The 19,489-nt window shown below is 35.7% G+C and overlaps 2 protein-coding genes across 8 annotated transcripts; one reads left to right on the top strand and one right to left on the bottom strand.

Moving 5' to 3' along the window:
• Window positions 1-5,198: 5,198 nt before the first annotated feature.
• LOC110929079 lies at window positions 5,199-7,901 on the bottom strand. Of its 3 annotated transcripts, none has more exons than XM_022172196.2 (4): window positions 7,529-7,901; window positions 7,379-7,448; window positions 5,794-7,291; window positions 5,199-5,727 (listed from the first exon to the last, which is right to left on the bottom strand). In XM_022172196.2, the coding sequence occupies exons 3-4, from the start codon at window positions 5,963-5,965 to the stop codon at window positions 5,252-5,254; spliced, it is 648 nt and encodes a 215-aa protein (XP_022027888.1). In that variant the 5' UTR covers window positions 5,966-7,291; window positions 7,379-7,448; window positions 7,529-7,901; the 3' UTR covers window positions 5,199-5,251. The 3 variants fall into 3 exon arrangements, 1 of the variants encoding a protein (XP_022027888.1); XR_004889478.1 differs by having other exon boundaries at window positions 5,282-5,727; window positions 5,794-5,922; window positions 7,210-7,448; window positions 7,529-7,891; XR_004889479.1 differs by having other exon boundaries at window positions 5,282-5,727; window positions 7,210-7,448; window positions 7,529-7,890.
• A 2,707-nt stretch (window positions 7,902-10,608) lies between these two features.
• Window positions 10,609-13,192, top strand: LOC110929078. 5 transcript variants are annotated; one of them, XR_004889480.1, is made up of 6 exons: window positions 10,609-10,812; window positions 10,908-11,214; window positions 11,323-11,572; window positions 11,665-11,850; window positions 11,929-12,013; window positions 12,614-13,192. XR_004889480.1 is itself a non-coding variant. In XM_035988326.1 (4 exons), the coding sequence occupies exons 1-4, from the start codon at window positions 10,716-10,718 to the stop codon at window positions 11,714-11,716; spliced, it is 585 nt and encodes a 194-aa protein (XP_035844219.1). In that variant the 5' UTR covers window positions 10,609-10,715; the 3' UTR covers window positions 11,717-11,863. The 5 variants fall into 5 exon arrangements, 1 of the variants encoding a protein (XP_035844219.1); XR_002586831.2 differs by having other exon boundaries at window positions 11,029-11,214; window positions 11,929-12,243; XR_002586832.2 differs by having other exon boundaries at window positions 11,029-11,214; window positions 11,929-12,063.
• Window positions 13,193-19,489: the final 6,297 nt, after the last annotated feature.

Consider the following 19,489-nt stretch of genomic DNA (forward strand, 5'->3'; position numbering starts at 1 on the left):
CTTTTGGGCGGCCCACTAACTCCTGATGTTTTCGAAAATAATAGCACAAGGAATCCTTCTTTTTCCTTTGATAAAATCTTGTTCACATTCAAATATGACAAATTTCATCTCTAAGCCTTAATTCTTGAGTTAACTGCCACAAAATAATTTTCAAACAACCTTAATAAAATTCTCATTTAATTCTCATGATGGCATAATAAATAGATTGGCCAAATCTCAATTCCTAGTTAACGTAAATTTGCTTTATCTTTTTGAGACTTAGGAATTAATTTAAACTTTCAACCATTTGGCAACATTACACCCTCATCTTTTGTGAACTATTTTTCATTAGCTTTTAACTTTATGCACTTTAATCCCTCGAGTTTATTTCATCCCTCGAGTTTATTTCACACTCCATATTCTTCATTTATTTATCTGTTTAAGCTTACTTATGATTCCTTTTTCGCGCCAAGACCTTTAATAAACAATCTAATCAAATTAAAGCTAAAAACTAATAAAAACTACTCTAAAACTATTTAAAATAATACAATTTACATAAGATAAATGTATGTGTTTTACAACACATCATGTATTGTGTTTTTAGTTTGTTTTCCATTGTGTCTTCATCTGCTCTCCATTGTGCCTTTTATCTGCTGTCATTAATTGTGTCTTTTTCTGTTGTCATCAATTGTGTTTTTATTTAGTCTGATACTTATTGTGTTATATGTTATCGCCATTGTGTTATACGTTATGATCATTGTGTTTTAGTATGTTGTCCATTGTGTCTTTATCTGTTGTCATTGATTGTGTTTTTGATCTACTTTACATTGTGTTTTACATCATGTCCATTGTGTAATATGCAACTGGATTTTTGAATTTTGTTTTGAAAAAAATATAACAATATGATACTCATATTAAAGATAGAAAAACGCTCGATTTTATGGTATAATTTTTTTTAAAAACAAATGATGTATAAAAAAGTTACGGACGTTTAAAAACTGGGGGGGGGGGATAACATGTGACTTGCATGTGCATATTCTCTTTCCTCTTGTAGACAAAATTACTCTTTCCATTTAATTCCTCCTAGGACACTTGTCACTCTCTGGTGGCTTCTTACCCTTCTTATTTTTAAATACTTTGTAGTATAACTCAACCCCATAACACTCCCCCTTGGTTATCAACATAATACGCTTGATGTTGCCTCGTTAAAAACCTTGCTAGAAAAACCCGGTGAGATAAAACCATAGCTAAGGAAAAAAGTGTGCAACGTGTAATGCGCATTATTTCCCCTGATACTTCTTGATCAGGTATATTGTCTCATTAAAAACCTTATTAAGAAAACCCAATGAGACAAAACTTAGTCAAGGGAAAAAAAAGTGCAACTTAAATAAATCTCTCCCTCATTTTAATATGTATCCTTTAAGTGACCTGTGTCCATCTTCCTGAAAGTTGTTCAAAACTTTTGTAGAATGACTTGTTGCTTGATGCCTTGAAGTGCAATCCTTTATGTTGAGTAATGTTATAAAATCTTCTTACTAGACTTCTAGTACATCCTCTTGCGAACAAATACCATAAAATCCACGACTATGTTGTGTTATATTCTTTACATCTACAATACTAATGAAACTAGTTTTCATGGGTTAGTAAGATATAATTAAATATCTTTTATACCTGAAATATTTCTTTGAACTCATTCCAATGTCTCTTCGCTTGACAAAGGCTACATCATGACAATAAGCAAAAGTGAAAGATATTATAACCATACATAGCTAGCAAAACATATTAATGTACAGTTGCACTTAACCATGGTACTTCTAAACCAAAGATTTCAATTTCTATCATAGGAGACTATAATAGATGTAGTTTGATTGATTACACATATACTCGAATTGCAGGTCAAGCAATAACTACAATGTGTCAAGGTCACTAAAAAATTCTCCCTCTAAAAGTTCGACAGTTCTCTCGATGATGCCTAGACATCATCACTGTGTTAGCGATTATAGTGAACTTTTTAAAAGTAGAATGTTGATAAAACATGGTTGGTTTAATAAAACTTATATCTCTCCTTATGTGAATATCTTAAGTTGTATAACACTCGACCTGACTATTTTAGTCCATGCGTATTTTGTCAACTTCATATAGTACGTTCTTGAGGTTTTTATATCAATGCTTCTAGCATTATCAATCCATGAGGAAATTCTTTCAATCTTATCCAAATATGCATGAGCATTCACTCTTTGGGAGTTTTGCTACATAAACTTGCTCAGCTAACACATAGATATTTTTATCTCCAAAATCCATAGTGTACCATGCGTGTACACTATTTATTGAGATATTACAATCACCTGGTACAAGTTTTCTATGTATGTTTCTTGGCACAAGAATTGCATCGTTAAGATGTTTCAGTTAACCTTTTAAGCACCCAATTGCTTTAGAAACTCATCAAGAGTTCCAATTATATCCAACATGTAAAATAATCATAACCTATTCAAATCGGAATATGTATACAATGATCACATTGTTCTCGAGAACTTACTTTACATGACTTACATAATTTAATCATTTGGGACTTTCCTGTAAACTTCCAGTATCAAGTGATACATAACATTCATAAGACGCATGTCAATTCTCTCTTTATATTACCAGACCAATAAGATATTTAAAAGTCAATGGATCCACCACTGGAGAATGCGTCTTCTCATAATTAATCATGGGTCTTTGCAAATATTTTGTGCCACCAATTTTGTCTTATATCACTTAGTTTGATTTCAATTCATGATTCACATAAAAGACCCATTTGTATCCAATATGTTTTATAACTTCAGTTGTACGGATTGTTGGTCCGAAAACTTTCCATTTTTAATAGAGAATTTAACTCTGCCTCATTTGCATCTTTCCATTTTGGCCAATCATTTCTCATAGACAGATCTTAAACTTCGATCCTCATCATTTCAAGCGCTATATTATATACAAAGTATGACTACGTTGATTTTTTTTTTCGATTCCATATATTTCATAAACATGATACAATATAATGAGATCTCTTTATTTTTAGGTACCTGTGGTTCTTCTAGAACCATCATGTATAATGTCTCTTCAGGAGACCCTATTAATATACCCCGACTTGACCATCTTAATTATTTGCTCCAACTTTCGAGGAATTTTATTATTGGAATCTATTAGTTTACCATGCATTAGACGTGCAATAGACCCATCACAAATATGTGGTTGTCCTTCTTGGACACTCATCTTAATTAGAACATTAGCAGTTGGCATTTGTGATATAAATCACCTTTTTAAGGCCAGTGAATGTGTCTGGTAATAGATTCGCTAATCTTTGTAAATGAGTTATTATCTGAACTTCTGGTTCAGACTTTTAGTTTTTGAGGATAAATGATAATTCATACCAACTCATTTCTTTTCCAACTGCTTCTTATCCCCCCTGATGTTGGGAATGTTAATCCATTGATATGGATATGAAATAATTGAGCCGTAATTAAATATCTCGTCAATGGCTCTATTCATTATCATATATTCCCAACCAGTTTTTAAGGTCCCATCTTTGGCATAGTGGTGGATCAATTTCAATATATACTGCACAACCAAAATCTTAGAAGGGACATCTTTAGTTTCTGACCAAAAACCAACTATAATGGGGAGAAACTAATACAACGTGTTAGCTTGATGTGAATTAATGTTATTGCATGTAAATTTACATGTACTCATATATAAACATGAACGTGCTCTCATGAATATTGGCTTTGCTATCAATCGTAGACATTCAGTGCTCGTCTTAACAAAAACAATTCATGTATGGACATAATCTACAGGAAGTTCAATACTTATTCCGCCAATCATTAATAACTAGGGAAATAAACTTATCTTCACTACTAATAAATACATGCACTCTGGAATATTGTGTTTGTCATATTATTAGCTAAGCCACAAATTACACAAACATCAAGTTGTGAATTTGATAACTATTTAGACGATGCATCGATTTAAACATTAAATGGTATAATGATAGATATTTATATCCTTTAATCATTTCCAGAATATTTAGTGATTCACACCTTAGTTTTATTGACATATACTTAACTTCCCTTGAGAGCAAATATTGCATGCTAATTACCAACTTGAAGAATCTTCTAGTTCTTCTATACATTTCACATCATCATTGACACGGTGTGGTCTAACCGGTCATGCCAATTAAATAATCATGATCCATAAACTTTTGGTTTATGATTGTATATGTAATGCTTTCACTTATGCTTATTTATTGTAGATTTGTAGAATGAAAATATAAAAGAATAATGTATTATCATCTTGTACTATTATGTTATATCACTTTCATCCTTTCCATGCTTTATTATCACAACATTTCTCTCTTAATTTGCCACTTAAGGTGGTCGATCTCATTATCAACATGATCATTATTATAAATATGTCCATGATAAGTATCTTTACATCGGTTAATATATAATCACATTCACTTAAGGGAATGTAGTATAACCAAAACAAGCTTCATAGCTTTTTATTATTTACTCGGTCACACCCATATGAAATTATCTCAGACTTTTCATACTCACTAAATGATACCCAGGAGCATATCACATGTGTGACAAATGCGAATTATTATATCCGATTCTTTTATACAAACAATCTTCTCTTCACATAAGATTAATTGAGAAGCAACTAAATGTTCGATTCATATAATATTGTCGGGCTAACATCTTACAACCTTTGATAATGAGATACAAAGAGTATAACACTTTGGATGTCAAATATAAACATATTTATACTTTTCATGATATTGATAATAAAACATTACTTTGGTGTAGTTGTTCAATTCAATATTTTCTATGCAAAAACATATAATAAGATACATAATGCAATGTATACAACAATGTATACATAAAGTCAAAAAGTACAATACATGGTGTTATAATGTGTCACCATATAAAACGAGTTATAATAAAACTTTATAACCCGTTTTCATGAGTTAGAACTTACAAATATATATTATGCTATCACAATATAAATATGTGTTAGACTAGAAGGTATGGTTTGGCTCATCCCCACGGGGATGAGCCTCCACGTAGGCGCCACGTAGGCGGCTAGTGGGGGATGAGCCAATTTGAAGGATGGAGGGGGATGGAGGATGGGGCCCCACCACATATTTTTTTATTGTTTAATTCATTTTATTTGTTTAACTTTTATTTGTTTAAGTTTTATTGTTTATTTTTTATTTGTTTAACTTTATAAAAACTATTCAACATTTAAATAAAAATACGACATAAAGGAAGATAATAAAATCCATTACATAACATAAATAAAAATTACATAACCTAAACCCGTGCCTTGCTTCATGAGCTTGGTACAACTGTTGAACATCATACGCGTTTGGTTTCCGCAAATATTTTTTGCTATACAGTTTCACCACATTATGGCAAAACCGATACAAACATTCCCGCGTAGTTCTTGCTGACATCTGTAAGTACTCGTCCAAAGCGTCGGCCACTGTCCCGTACGCCAGTGGGCGAATGGCCGCAGTACACTTTTGTAACGTGGTAAACCCTTCATAATTTCGAGCATCAGGTCGTTGCGTGAAAAACGGGTCTAGCCCCGCCAAATCATTAGCAATCCGTGTGAATAAGCGGCGACTCATTCGGAACCTGCGCCTGAAAATGTCGGCGTTGTAAAGTGGTTCATCCGAAAAATAATCGTTCACCAATTTCTCGTGCGCTCCTGTCGTATAAAATATATAAATACGAGTTAAAAAAATAAGGACAATGAAATTTTGTAATGAAAAACCTTGGCGGTCTCTGTTAATCCGTATTCGTCTGGTAATAACATTTTCAGACGAGAAGTCTTCCTCTTCCTCTTCCTCTTCGATTAGAATCTGTCCCGCCCGTAGTACAGCGTTTGCGAAAAACATCTCCTCTTCATCATCCGAAGACGAGGGCCACCAAGGATTAGAAGCCATTGTGGATGAAAAGATATTTTTTTATAAAAGTAGGGAGAAAATGGTATAAAAGTGAGAGGGTTTTGGGTCGAAAGTGGTGAAATAATGGTGAAAATAGGTGATTTTATAGAAAAAGAATTTTTTTTTTATCAAATAAAGCCGTTCATCAACGGCTACTTTTCAAACTTTTGGATCGGCGGACCCGGCTGTGGGTCGCCGGGTGTGATGGGCCGAGCCCCAGAGGGCGGTGTGGGGGTCCGGCGCCGGGCCTAGCCGGGCATCAGCCGGCCCCCATACCTTCTAGTCTTATCCTATCACACTATACATAATCACAAGTATATCATACATCCAAATATCCCTTTAAGGCTTCCATAATAAACAAATGTATATGATCAAATAAACTCCTCTTGGTTATGATATAAAAAATGTTAGTTCAAAAAACTAATATAGAGAGGTATCTAGAAAAACTTAATGTTAGCTTAATATGTATTTTTTACACAAGCACTTCAAGTATTAAAAGCGTATAGAATTAATAAATGAAGTTAAAATATTAAAATGGATAATCGAAAACACAATAAAAAGTAATCATGTTATTGTCATTATCTTCGACAAATATTTTGAGAAAGTTTAACCATGTTATTGTCATTATTTTATTGTTGAGCTTCCTTCACAGTTAAATTCACTAATGATTTCAAACAAAAATAACATCATAAACTTATATTTTACTAATCATCACAATATTGAAATATTAACTTTTAAGGATTTTGTTCTAAAACAACCTTCATACAAGAATGGTAACTTTCTCACATTATTAGAATAATATAACAAAATTTTATAGCGGGTGAATAAAAATCTCGATAAATCATAATCATAATCATAAATATTAAATATATGATTATAGCAGCATTAAAAATAATATTTTAAAACATACTTTATACTAACTTGATTTATTTTATCAATTAAAGGTCACCCTACATGAACATTAAAACCTATATAAAGAAGTAACTTGTTTATGCATATAGTTGTTGTACATGGTGCTTGGGGAGTTTTTCAAAAAAAAAAAACTCTCCATGTTCGCCTCTTTTGTCTGTTAGCCAACACATCATTATGATACTAATAAAATAATGAAAAACCCACTGCAACCATCTTATTCATCTTCAACCTCAAGTCATGGTAAAACCAAACTCTTAAAATGACGAACAAATTGATGGATTTAAAATTTTGAAATCTTGTGACAAGAACGAGTGTCAAGGATTGATTGTTACCTTAATAGCCAAGTGATACAGATGCAAAATCAATGGTTTACAGTTGCGGGCTGACTAACGACAATAGAATAATGATTTGTGGCTGCGTATATCATCAGAAGGAACGACACAACATGGTTAATTCACCTCGTAGGAGCATGATTCAGTCGGAGAAAAGGAAAAGTTGTACGTGGGTTACACAGAGACGAGAAGAAACTAAGGCAGTGGCCTCGGTTGATCGACCCATTGGTGTGCGGTGGCTGCCAAAGTCATCCGAATGAAAACAACAAACTGAACTAAACAACTATATTCGAAATTCGACTAGGTTCCGACTAGATACCTTAACGGCCAAACAGATCCGAACAAAACCAACGGTTTTGAGCTTCCGAGTGATCAACCTTGAAGGCGCCGTGGACACCCAACCGGTGGTACAGCAGTGATGACTCGCTGGCTGCCACAACGTTGGGAACTACTCAACTGGAATGAAGCTTTAGGTGTTGTGCGATGGGATTTTCTATGGTGATGGAATGCGGTTGGTTGAGATGTGTTTTATAACTAACTACCTCAATTGGAAACACGATTCTTCAGATGTTCAGTTGAACGTGATTACGGAATTTTGGCGATAAGAATTTTGAAATTAGACCCATAAGCCTACTTTATGTTTCGGGTGGGTAGGGGTGTTTGGCAAAAATTCCACTTTGTTTTAGGGTGGGTATTTCGGGTGGGGTCTTTCGGGTGGAGGGATGATGATGGTACAAGTAAGTACAACCCGCTGATGCATAGTTTACAAAGTGCACCCTTCAAGTTTAAGATAACTTTAACAATCGATCCCAGACCTTTTGAAATTGTGTTATTTGTGGTGATGAAACTTCAAATATTTACACCTTTGGTCGTAACTTTTGAGGTTTAGCAACCAATGGACTCATCACGTGCTTGACAGATGATGGCCATTATCATATTTTGCATATGTTAGGCATCTATCAATGTTTCATTAAAATTGTTTGAATTGCATATGTTAGGCATCTATCAATGTTTCATAAAAATTGTTTGAATACGTCATTCGGGTGTACAATTTTTGAATTACTCGAATCGAATTTTTTGAATATTCTTTTCCTCTTGAATTCGTATTCGATTTAAAACTCGTCACTTTGATTCGAATTCGTATTTACTGCGCTAATTTGTATTCGTTTAAAAATTCAAATCAAATTCGGAAATGTTTTTATACTATATATGATGTAGCACCAAATGAAAAATGCTCTTTTTTTTTCCTCAGGAGAAAGATAAGGAAAACAAGAAAGAATTGAAGGAAAGCATATGCATACAATCACATCCAAACTACTTTACAACTCACTTTTGGTGTCGTTTAGATCCGGCCTTTTTTTCGGTGCGATGAGATAACTACGAGTCGGAAGGTTGGAGAAGAAGACAAGGACAGATGGTCGCATGTAAGAACCCCGCCGCATTGCGGCGGGTACTAATTCCTAGTTCTTGATAAAAAGAAAATATAAAATCAAACTCTAAAGTTATATATGTATATATATATATATATCTATACTACTTTATAAAGCATATCCAAAGGACTTCTTAAAGTCCATAAAAATTCCCTACAAACACCTCTAAAGCATGGTTTACAACCCTCTAAAGCACAAAATAATTTACACTTCCAATTATGCCCCTCCAAAACTTTTAGCATTTACCCGGATCCATCATCACCGTCCATTTCCTTTCACTTATTCACATGGATCGTGATCTGACGGGTGATATTGTTTTCACACGGATCCACCTTTCCCCTTCCTTCTCTCTCATCTCTCTCACAACTCACATCTCACCAGATCTCATCCGCCCCCAACTCCATGCTTTCTCTCTCCCAGGCGATTTCCAGATCTAGGGTTTCAATAACCCTGAATCGTTCATTTTCTCTCAATCCGACAGAAGATCCAGTGGGGTTGACCTCTAGGTACCGTTTTAAACCACATCTAAAGTTTTTGTTTGTTATTCGAGTCTGATATGTTTGTTATTTGTGTTGAATCGTTCATTTTCTCTCAAATCTGACAGAAGATCCACTGGGTTTTTCTCTAATCGGCGTTTTGCAACATTCGGCTTTTGATTCGTGTGTCTGACCTCCTGGTTTCGTTTTCCGGCTTTTATTGGCTTTTTGCAACATTCGTAAAGGGTAACTGACACCATCCTTTTGATTCTAAACACTATTTCTTCATGTATTCACTGGATTTTACTTATGTTTGTGTTTTAAGATGGATTTTTGATTTTTGTAGGTCATGGTTTGAAGACTAGATCTGCTGAAGAATAATAATACTTGGAAGGAGACAACAAAATCATGGAGAAGAATCAGATCTCGGTGGTTGGAGTTCCAGATGCGATTCCCGTCAAGTATATGGAGGTGACCGAGGTTTTAATTTCAGTATAGTGGATAAATTCTCATATTTGTGTGTTCATGTGAAGTTTCGTACTTATCAATTGAATTTACATTTTGTCAATCTATGTGAACGAGGTTTTAATTTCAGTACAATGGATAAATTACTTGATAATGTATGATTTCAGTCTTCATTAGGGTTTCTAAGTCACAATGATACATGTTTAATTATCATATGTTTTTGCAAGTGCTTAATGTCATACCCTGGTAGAGAAATTGATAGATGTGTGTTTTCGCTTATGTTCTTGAATGGGATCATTCCTGAAGTTCTTTTGGGTAGATTGACTATTGAAATGTGTTTAATGATGTTATTTCTTGTATTGACTTGATTTGTTAATGATGACAGGAATACATCAAGCGTTACAACAACGTCAAGCTCCACGGGAGCTGCGTGTGTGGAGACTCGATGAAAATGGGTGGCCCCGGCATCAACAGCAGGCAGCGGCTAGGTTATGGACCCTAACGAAGCCGTTATTCGTCTTCTTTCTCAAGGTTATTATAAGTTTATTATTAATATGTGGTGTTTTTAGATGTTTTTCTTTTCGTTTTTTATGATGGTGATAATCTATTAATCTACAGCGATTTAACAATATTGGGTATTTTTAAGCTTGTTTCTTTAGGGGATTTAGGGGAAAAATTAAAGATTTTGTGTGTGGAGATATAATTAGTTATATGTGTTATGTGTTTTTATGTTTTGATTATGCGGATTTGAAATATTATAAAAATTCAAGTGGCTTTGTTTTACTATTGTTTTAAATTTTGAAATAAGAATCTAGGTTAAAAGCTATAGTTTGTGGGATTTACTTTTCTTTTTTTTAAATTTTGGAAGTACATAATGATGTTAATTTGTGGGGTTTTATAATGGTCTTTTTTGTATTTAAAGAAACTAACTTTGTTATTCTATTTTAACCATGTAGCAAGATGGTCTGTTTTGGTTTCTTATGTGTGTTATATTTGTATTGGATGTGAAGTGTGTATAAGAAGTTAAGGACGTTTGGTTTAGACTCTAGATTGCAACCCATAATCGAAATAATGCCAATTGTGGTAATAGTATCTTATTTCTGCTGTGCATTAGGTTAAGGATACCACAGAATCTATGCCTCGTGGTGGTGGAAGCACTTCAAACCGCGGTGCCAGAAGCGGTATAGATTGTTATTCTGGGCGTGGTGGTTCATCACAGTTTAGCTCTTCTGGTATATGATTATTACATTTTGTGAAAAATCAAACATTTATTTTTTTCTATTGAAACCTGAACAATTATTAATTTTTATTCTGTTAATTTTTAAAGAATCTGGTGGTTTACATGGAAAATCTAAGAGGGAAAACGGTGCAAGTTCTTACACAAGATCATCTGCACCATCTTATGGAGTTGTGTTGACTAATACAAATCGAACCCCTGCAACTTACAGGTACGTCAAACAACCAATACATCAATTCTTGTACAGAAGAGACGCCAGCCGAAGATGAACATGTTTTTGAAGAACACACTGAAAACGTTGTTTCAAGTAGAAATACGCATGAGGATACATCTGGGAGTGCATCTCTTCATGACAATGATTTGTATCATGAGATTCAAGCTTTTGAGCATAACGAAGGTATGTTCGGCGTAGCTTTAGTGTTATCTTTTCTTTTTGCTCTTAGTAAAATGCTAATAATATCTGATGTTTACAAAAAAAAAAAAAAAAAACAATTTACTCGTTCAGTTGAGGAAGGTGACGCGTTAGCATCTTTAGTGAGTACAAACATGCAACAACTTAATATACAAGAAGAAAGACAGTTTGATGAACCTGAAGAGGACATCCCTTCTGTAGTGATTCCGAACCACCTGCAAGTTCAGACTGCGGATTGCTCGCACTTGAGTTTCAGGAGCTTTAGTTCAAGAACGCTAAGGTGGTTGAGGCGTTACAAAAGGAACTGGAGAATGCTCGAGTTCAGATTTAGAGTGTTGAGCGTGTATATGTGATTACAAACTATTTTAACTTGCACATTTTATATCTTTACATTTTTTATTATCTGGCTTACAATGCTGAGTAATAATCTTTCAGTTGTGCTCACCGAGAAGCTTGTATTGTTGCAGGCAATAAAAGATGGAGTTGATATCTTAACACTCTCCATAGGTCCAGATGAACCATAAAAGATGGAGTTGATATGTTAAGCATGTTCGACATCTTGTTGGCACGCAAGGCCGGGGTTTTAATGGTTCAAGCAGCTGCGAACTGCGGTCCAGAGCCGTACACGACTGCCTCATACACCGATTGTACATAAGTTTAATTTAATAATGCTATGTTCTAATTTTCCATTTTTTTTAGGACATGACTCAGCCTATTCCAACTCAGGAGATGTTAGCTAAGGATCTCCATGGCATTGAGTGGCGCTTTAAGCATATATTCAGAGGTCAATATGCTCTTGTATTTTTCTGCGGATGTTTAAAGATAGCAAAATGGGTTAGGTTGCAATCTTTTATCGTTTATGTGTGTTGAAACGGGTCGGACTGAAGGGTATCTGTTATGTGTGCATTCAGACGGGTTGGGTCAGAAGGGGTAATCGATTAAGTGTGTTCAGAGTTCAGACGGGTTGGGTCAGAAGGGGTAACCTTTTATATGTGTTCAGACGAGTCGGATCAGGTTAGATCGACTTATCCACTTTTTTTAGTTTCGTAAACAACATGGTATCTAAACAGGAATATAAAATCTATATTGTTCAGTAATCATTAGAGTTTAAAATATACATAGTTTCCTTTTAGCTAAGTTTAAAATATTGAACAATATATATTTTATAATTTGATTCGAGTATTGATATATGATTTTAGAACAATAAACCAATCAACTGAGAAGCTAAGTTTACAGTTTTACTTCGTTTGAGCCATTGCAGATATAATACAACTGTAACTGACCTGTTAATAATTGGGTCAAAGTTAACCCATGTGATTCTGAACTCAAAACTGTGTATTTGACCGTTGAAACTGTCCGATGCTATGTCTTTTTTTTTTCTCAGTGGAAATTTCCTAAAAGTGCTGCAAATGCCGATGACTGATATCACTGACAAACTCGTATCGAAGCACATAAAACCATTGCCAAATCTCACCATCTTGGATGTGAGCCATTGCATCAACATCACAAGCGAAGGCCTTAAAACATTCGGTGACCAATGCAAGTCATTGCTTCACTTGAAAAGAAACATGCCTGCATTCGAAGACCAGTTGTCAGTTGCCTGATGATTTCGAAGCCAAAGCTATAGCTGACACCATGCCACATCTGCTGCATATTGAGCTATGTTTCGGTCGGTTTGGTGATTCGGGTGTCTCTGAAATCCTCGCAAAATGTAAGGCGCTCACTCATCTTGTCATTCAATGGAGTTGGAATGTAGAGTTGAACGGTGATCTTGCAGAGATATGTGAATGGCTCCAGCAGTGATGTGAATTTCATAGATTCGGATTCAGATTGATTTGGTTGGTTTATGTTCTTGAATTATGATTTGAGTAGAGCAATATGGCGGTGTTGCTAAATGCTAATGATGATATTATTATGCTGAGACTGTTACATATTTTAATTGCTAAAAGGGTTTAAAGTGTTTTTTTCTTGCCTAAATATTGTAGTGTTCACTGGTTAAGGCGATTAAAGTGCTAAACTTATTTGACATGGTTTAAATTTAATAAAGAAAGCATACATCTAAACTTTCTTTCAAAATCTTGTTTTGGTTTTTCTCTTTTGAACATTAAACTTTTATAACCAAACGACGCACCCCCAAATATAGGGGCGGCCACACAGAACAACAACCTATCCCACGAAATCGATCTATTCTTGTATCTTATGCCATAAAAAAGAAAGAACTTTTACGTCTTGAATCAGCTTCCCAACATTCAATCTTGTGTTTGAAAATTTTCTTTCGTTCCCAGCTTTCCAAATCACCCAACACCCCACCACAACTAAACTATGAAAAACCTCCTTAGCATGCGATCCCAACCCAACGAAATCCTGAAGATCAGAAGGTCTTTTGTAGTAAACACATAAATTGGGCTCCCCTTACAACACGAGGCCAACTGGTTCCAAAGCACAACAGCCACAAGAAAAACAAGTGATCAGCGTATTCCGGCCCGTCTTCGCAAAGAAGGCACACATCCTCTCCATTGTAACAGTACCGTTTTACTAGCGCGTCGACTGTCAGAATGCGCCCCGTAGCCGCCGTCCACACGAAAAATATTGCATTTTTTTGGGATCCATTTAGGCCACTTAAAACGAAATTCTCAAAAAAATCAATGTCGCTTGTTACCCCTTAAGACCCGACCCGGTTAAGAAAACTAACTCAAGTACTATACAATATATCACGAGACGACTGATAAATTATCTGGAAAACGAGAACCGCCGCGTACATAGCCCTAAAAACTCACCAACCTAAATGATATGTTTCCCGCCGCATCGCGCGGGTAAACGACTAGTATATATATATAGGGGAAGGTTCATTTGAGAAGAAATTTAATGTGAGAAGAAAAAGAAAATAGGGCATATTAGTAAAATGCTATTTAATTTATAACTCATATCATTAATTTTTCTCTCTTTAATTAATTAGTCAACTAATTATTAATTATCCTACATATAATCTACAAAACCTACACATATCAAAATTTTTCCTACATATACCCTAAACATTATATAATTTTATCGTACACAGTCGAAATTTATCCTACACACCTCGAAATATATCCTACACAACTCGTAATTTATCATACACAACTAATAATTTATTCTACACTTTAAATTAAGTTTTTTTTTTAATTTGGAAAAAATATATATTTTGAAAAGGAGTTACAAATTTAATTTAGCTAGTTGTTAAAGTGGAAGAATACAAATTAATGATTTATGTAAGTTTACCAATATACCCTTATATTAAAATTAAATACAAATATTAAATGAAGTAAAATGAAGCATTCTTATTGGTTGAAATTTCTTCTTTTTTATTCTTACAAAAAAATTATTCTCATTTGAACCTTCCACGATATATATATATATATATATATATATATATATATATATATATATATATATATATATATATATATATAGGGCTTGGCTATATAAGAAACTCTATCTTTTTAAGAAAACTATGGAAACCCATTGTGAACATTAATTAGCTTACATCATACTTGATCAATGGCTATGATTATTTTGGTATGAATAAAATTAAAAAGAAATGAAAGTCCTACCATTAGTACCAGTGAAGGGCATTTTCGGAAGTCAACAAACTCATTGGAAAACAGAAATCACTGCCATGCAGTAGCCGTCTAATCAAGAACTTCAAACAAAATTCAAATTTTTTTCTTCTTTATGTTCAACCCATTATACTCATTACTCCCCTGTTCTTGTTTCTCTCTCGTCAAAAAACAAACATTGAAAACCTACTTCCGGAACCCTAACACAGTAGCCGATAGTGTCGATCTTGGAGAATGAGGAAGTCCTTCATAATCTTGTCGTCGTCGGTGAAGCTCAAACGATTAAGGAAGATTAAGAGTTCAATTAAAAGGTTAGTTGTTGTAATCGGTCATGTAAAAGGAGGTTTTGTTCAACCGATTTATCGGAAAATGGCAGCTGAGTTTGTTGTCTTTTATATATGTAGGACTTCGAAACACAGATTAGGGCAAGAAAGATCTGAGAGCCGTAGTGTTGTGATTATATCCGACTCACCCAAGCAAGGACCTTCCAAACAACAATCTGACTTTGGTCCGACCCAATGGGAGTTAGGTTAGAGTTGTTATGTCTATGAACCTTTAACATAGTTTAAGGGGATCTCTATATGGATAGTGTGTTGGATAAGAAATTGTGCATAACAGAAATTTGTTGGCTGCGTTGCAGTGTATGATGAACCCGAGAGTGTGTCACCAAGCCATGGGAAAAGACGGAAATCAGGTAACGGTTAACCAGTAATATTGTTTATAATTTGTATAATTTCTTGTTGGACTAATCGTTTTCGTTATGAATCTATCGGTGCTAAATGAAGGTTGTGTGGAAAGCAAACAAGGACATAAGAAAAATCACAATGGTAAGTTCCTTTTGTTACAATAGTGGTTATTTGCGTATCCAGTTAAATCTGAGTAACATGTTTGAAACTGTAGGGAAGAAAAGCATTGCCGGGGACAGTTCTGGGTGTGGAAATAAAAGAAAACGTGGTTAGTTAAATATTGTTGGCTTTGATTAACATGTGTTAATTGGGCATGACCTTGAAAATTCGCTAACATGTGATAATTGGCAGGGGATAAGAACATCGCCGATGATAATTCTGGCAATGTAATGCGAAGAAACCGTGGTTAGTTAATTTTTAAGCACTTCAAATTTTTGGATGTTAGAAATGAAAAATTGTTAAATGTTTTAACGTAGCTAATCAATGTTACCGCTTGTGTTAGATAGATGTTGTCATAGGTGGTTGTAAAGTAGACTAATTTTTTGGGTTCCTGTGGTTTCGTATAAAATGTTATTTCAGTAAGTAGGGCGGAAGTGACGGCAACATCGAAGGGTGGGACGTTAAGGACCAAAAAGAAGAAGGGTTCAGAGGACAATGTGAAAGGTGAAGCAGGGAAGCGAAAGGTAGTTGGTAACAAACCGGAAAAGGTTCAGAAAGCCCGTAAGCGAGCAAAGAAGGATGAATTTCCAGGTATAAGGACAAGATCTGCACCACTGCAGTTTTATAAGTGTGTACGGGCATTGACAGAACAACAACGTGACACAGTCAGGCAAATGGGCTTTGGTCGTTTGCTTACTTTCAGCGTTGATGGTTTGCCGGCTAAGTTAGGTTATTTTGTTGTGGACAATTTTAATCCCGATAAGATGGTGATATGTACGCCTGCTGGTGATATCAAGGTGAACAGGAAAGTGATACATAAGTTATTAGGGATTCCGACTGGTGGACAAAAGATTAGTTTGATTGATAAGCTGCCGATGCTGATCGATGCCATTGCGGATTGGAGGGCGAGATACCCTGGTGTAATGGTGCCTCCAACACAGATGGTGAAAATGATAGATGAGTCCGATGGCGAAGACAGTTTTGATTTCAGGATAGATTTTGTAATGTGTTTTGTGGCAGTGCTGGTTGATTGTCATAAACAAAGTTGTTTACGGGAAGAAATCTTAGATCATCTGGATGACGAAATGGACTTCGCAACAATAGACTGGTGTGACCTGGTTGTAGATAAGCTGAGAACTTGCAAAGATAACTGGAATCGGCTTGACCCACAAAGTTTCTTCGTCGATCCTCTCACGATTCTGATGGTAAGTGTACTTTTAATTATTTTAGATAATTAACATGTGTTAGAATATTTGATTTTTCCAGGCTGAACGGATCGTTGTTTCTTGTAGTTGTTGTACGTTGATAGCATTGAGTGCACGGGGATGGAGGTAGACAAGGCGGTGTGTCCTTTAGCTTTTTGGAACTTGAAAAGATTGCGAGAGAGAGAAAGGCTTGAAATACTTGCTGGTGGGTTTGGACTGGGACAGTTTAAAGGATTAACACGTCCCAGAAACTATAACGTGGAACACTGGGCAAGTAAAGAGGTAAAGTTATATGCTCTAACATGTGTTTTTTACAATTAGTATATAATCTTGGTATCAAAATGTTGAAAAACTATTTTCAACAGGAGAGGTTGATGATGGTACGACAGTTAATAAATGTGACAAAGAAGAACAAAGTCAAAATAGAGGGTATGTTAGAATCTCTGTTGGTGGAGAGCCATGAAGACGAGGAAGTACAAACGTTGAAGGCAACGTTCGAAAGTATGTTTGAGATGAAAGTTAGTGCAAGTGAGGATCACGATGAAGCGGTAGATTTAGCGTCGCACAAGATCAATTCGGTGTTGGAAGATTTGAAAAATGATCAAAGAATTCACAGCAACGAGGGAGAGAATGCTGGTTAGTAACTGTTATTCTTTGTGTTATTTAGTTTAATAATTTGGAATCCATTTATCGATGTGCAAACGATTTCGTAGGGGATGGCGTGGATGACGATTTTTCGGATGGGTCGCCAATAGCTAGCTTGTACAGGAAATCACTTATTCGGCAAAACAAAAAAATCAGTAAAAGTAGATTGAAAGAAGTAGGATCTTCAGCAATAGACTTTGATGCCCCAGAAGGTGTGTTGATAATGTTTCTGAAATGAACACTGAAACACGTGTTAATGTGATACCTGTTGTGTTGGTTATCATTCTTAAAGTGATCACTGTAACACTTTTTACGGTGTGGCAACCTGTATTGACTCACATATGTTTTTGGGGTTGCAGCTGATGTTGCGGGCCAATCAATCGTAGATGATGGTGGAAAAGACTATGCTGAAAAGATGGAAGATGGTGTAAAGTCGGGTCAGGTGAGGAGATCTGCTAGACTCGGGAAGTTAAAGCATGCTAGTGAGATAGAAGAAGGGGTTGTGACCCCAAAAAGACGAAAGACAAATATGAAGTTTGGTGGACAAGACACCGATGGTGGTAAAGAAACAGGTAAATTGTTACATGTATTACCATTTTAAGAGTACGTTTATAGCGCGAAAAGAGTTTATGTCCCTGTACTATAGGTTATGGAATGAAATGTGTAGTGTAACACATGTTAATGTGATAACGATCGTAAAGTTTAACATTTTATTGTGGTTGCAGGTGATGTTGCGGGGGAATCAAGCGTAGTTGGTGATGGAACTGAGTGTGCCGGAGCTCTGGAAGAAGGTGGTATGTCGTTGCGGGTAAGGAGATCTCCCCGTCTGAGGAAGTTAAAGGATGCTCCTGAAATGGAAGCAGGCTTTGTGACCCCAAATTGCCGGAAGACAAAAATAAAGATTGATGGGGAAAAAACGGATGATGGCAACGAATCAGGTAAACTGTAACATGTGTTACCAGTTTCATCGTACATTTAGATGTTTCAGACACGTTGACGGTGACGCGTAGTTTGTTGCTCGTTAAAATTTATTACCCTCTAATATGCGTACGTGTCTGAAACCCATTTATTATTAATGTGATGTTATAGGGTTCAACAAGACTGAGAAGCAACGGGAAGAGAGAGAACTGGGGTGCCGTGAAGTTGGGGAAGAAACAAAGCAAGGCGTCCAAGGTGATAAGGTTGTTCATGATGCTGGTAATTCAAGTGGAGGTGACTGTAGTATGGGTGTGGCCGAAGATAATAAAGGAGCAGGAAGCGTGGATAAAAGTGATGTTGAAGAAGTGCATAAGCCGCTTGGTTTAATGCGTGCAATACTGCGTATTAAAGCAGCAGAAGTGCATGGTGCACGTGGTAGTTCCCGTACCCTTTCAGAATGTTTGATTTTAAAAGTGTGCTGTATTACTTTATTCGTTTTAAAATGTGTCATCTTGTTTTGACAGATGACCGTGGTTCGGACATGCAGTTTGTTAGTAAAGATGAATATAGAGTGGATACAGACAATAAAGTGGCTGCGAATGACAATGATCACCAGAACACCGATCTAGAAGCGAATGACGCCAAAAAGGATGAGATTTACGAAGCACGGTTTATCTGTGATCAAGAGGTAGCCAAAATGGTCGAGATGGAGGTTAAGGATAGCGAACAGGTTGAAGGGAATGAGAATGAAGGTAATCTTCGGAAACCGTTTTATTTGTTTAGCCATGTTTAGCCATGTCTAATTTACTCGAAAATGTTTATGCAACTTCAGATAGTAAGATTGAGAATGAAGTTGGGGCTGCAACTGATGGAAGTAAAGAAGAAAGTGGTGGCGTCGTGTTTGCATCTGTGGAAGGTGTCACAACCCCCGATCCCTAGTTCCCGGGAACGGGCGGCCGTGAGCCAGTTTTGGTGGTATCACGTTTATTTATTCAATTTGGCAGCGGAAATTTTCATCAGGACCGTAGTTAGGAAATGTTAAATCAGAGTA

Source organism: Helianthus annuus, chromosome 3 (assembly GCF_002127325.2).
Source record: "Helianthus annuus cultivar XRQ/B chromosome 3, HanXRQr2.0-SUNRISE, whole genome shotgun sequence".
NCBI classification, from domain to species: Eukaryota; Viridiplantae; Streptophyta; class Magnoliopsida; order Asterales; family Asteraceae; genus Helianthus; species Helianthus annuus.

What these genes read in the sequence shown, in the direction of transcription:
- LOC110929079 (XM_022172196.2), bottom strand. Translation starts at nt 5,965, where the DNA reads ATGGCTTCTAATCCTTGGTGGCCCTCGTCTTCGGATGATGAAGAGGAG. An exon ending in GATTAACAGAGACCGCCAAG is followed by an intron (nt 5,728 to 5,793) that starts GTTTTTCATTAC and finishes TTTATACGACAG; the next exon opens with GAGCGCACGAGAAATTGGTG.
- LOC110929078 (XM_035988326.1), top strand. Translation starts at nt 10,716, where the DNA reads ATGCCTCGTGGTGGTGGAAGCACTTCAAACCGCGGTGCCAGAAGCGGT. An exon ending in AGCTTTTGAGCATAACGAAG is followed by an intron (nt 11,215 to 11,322) that starts GTATGTTCGGCG and finishes TTACTCGTTCAG; the next exon opens with TTGAGGAAGGTGACGCGTTA. An exon ending in AGATTTAGAGTGTTGAGCGT is followed by an intron (nt 11,573 to 11,664) that starts GTATATGTGATT and finishes ATAATCTTTCAG; the next exon opens with TTGTGCTCACCGAGAAGCTT.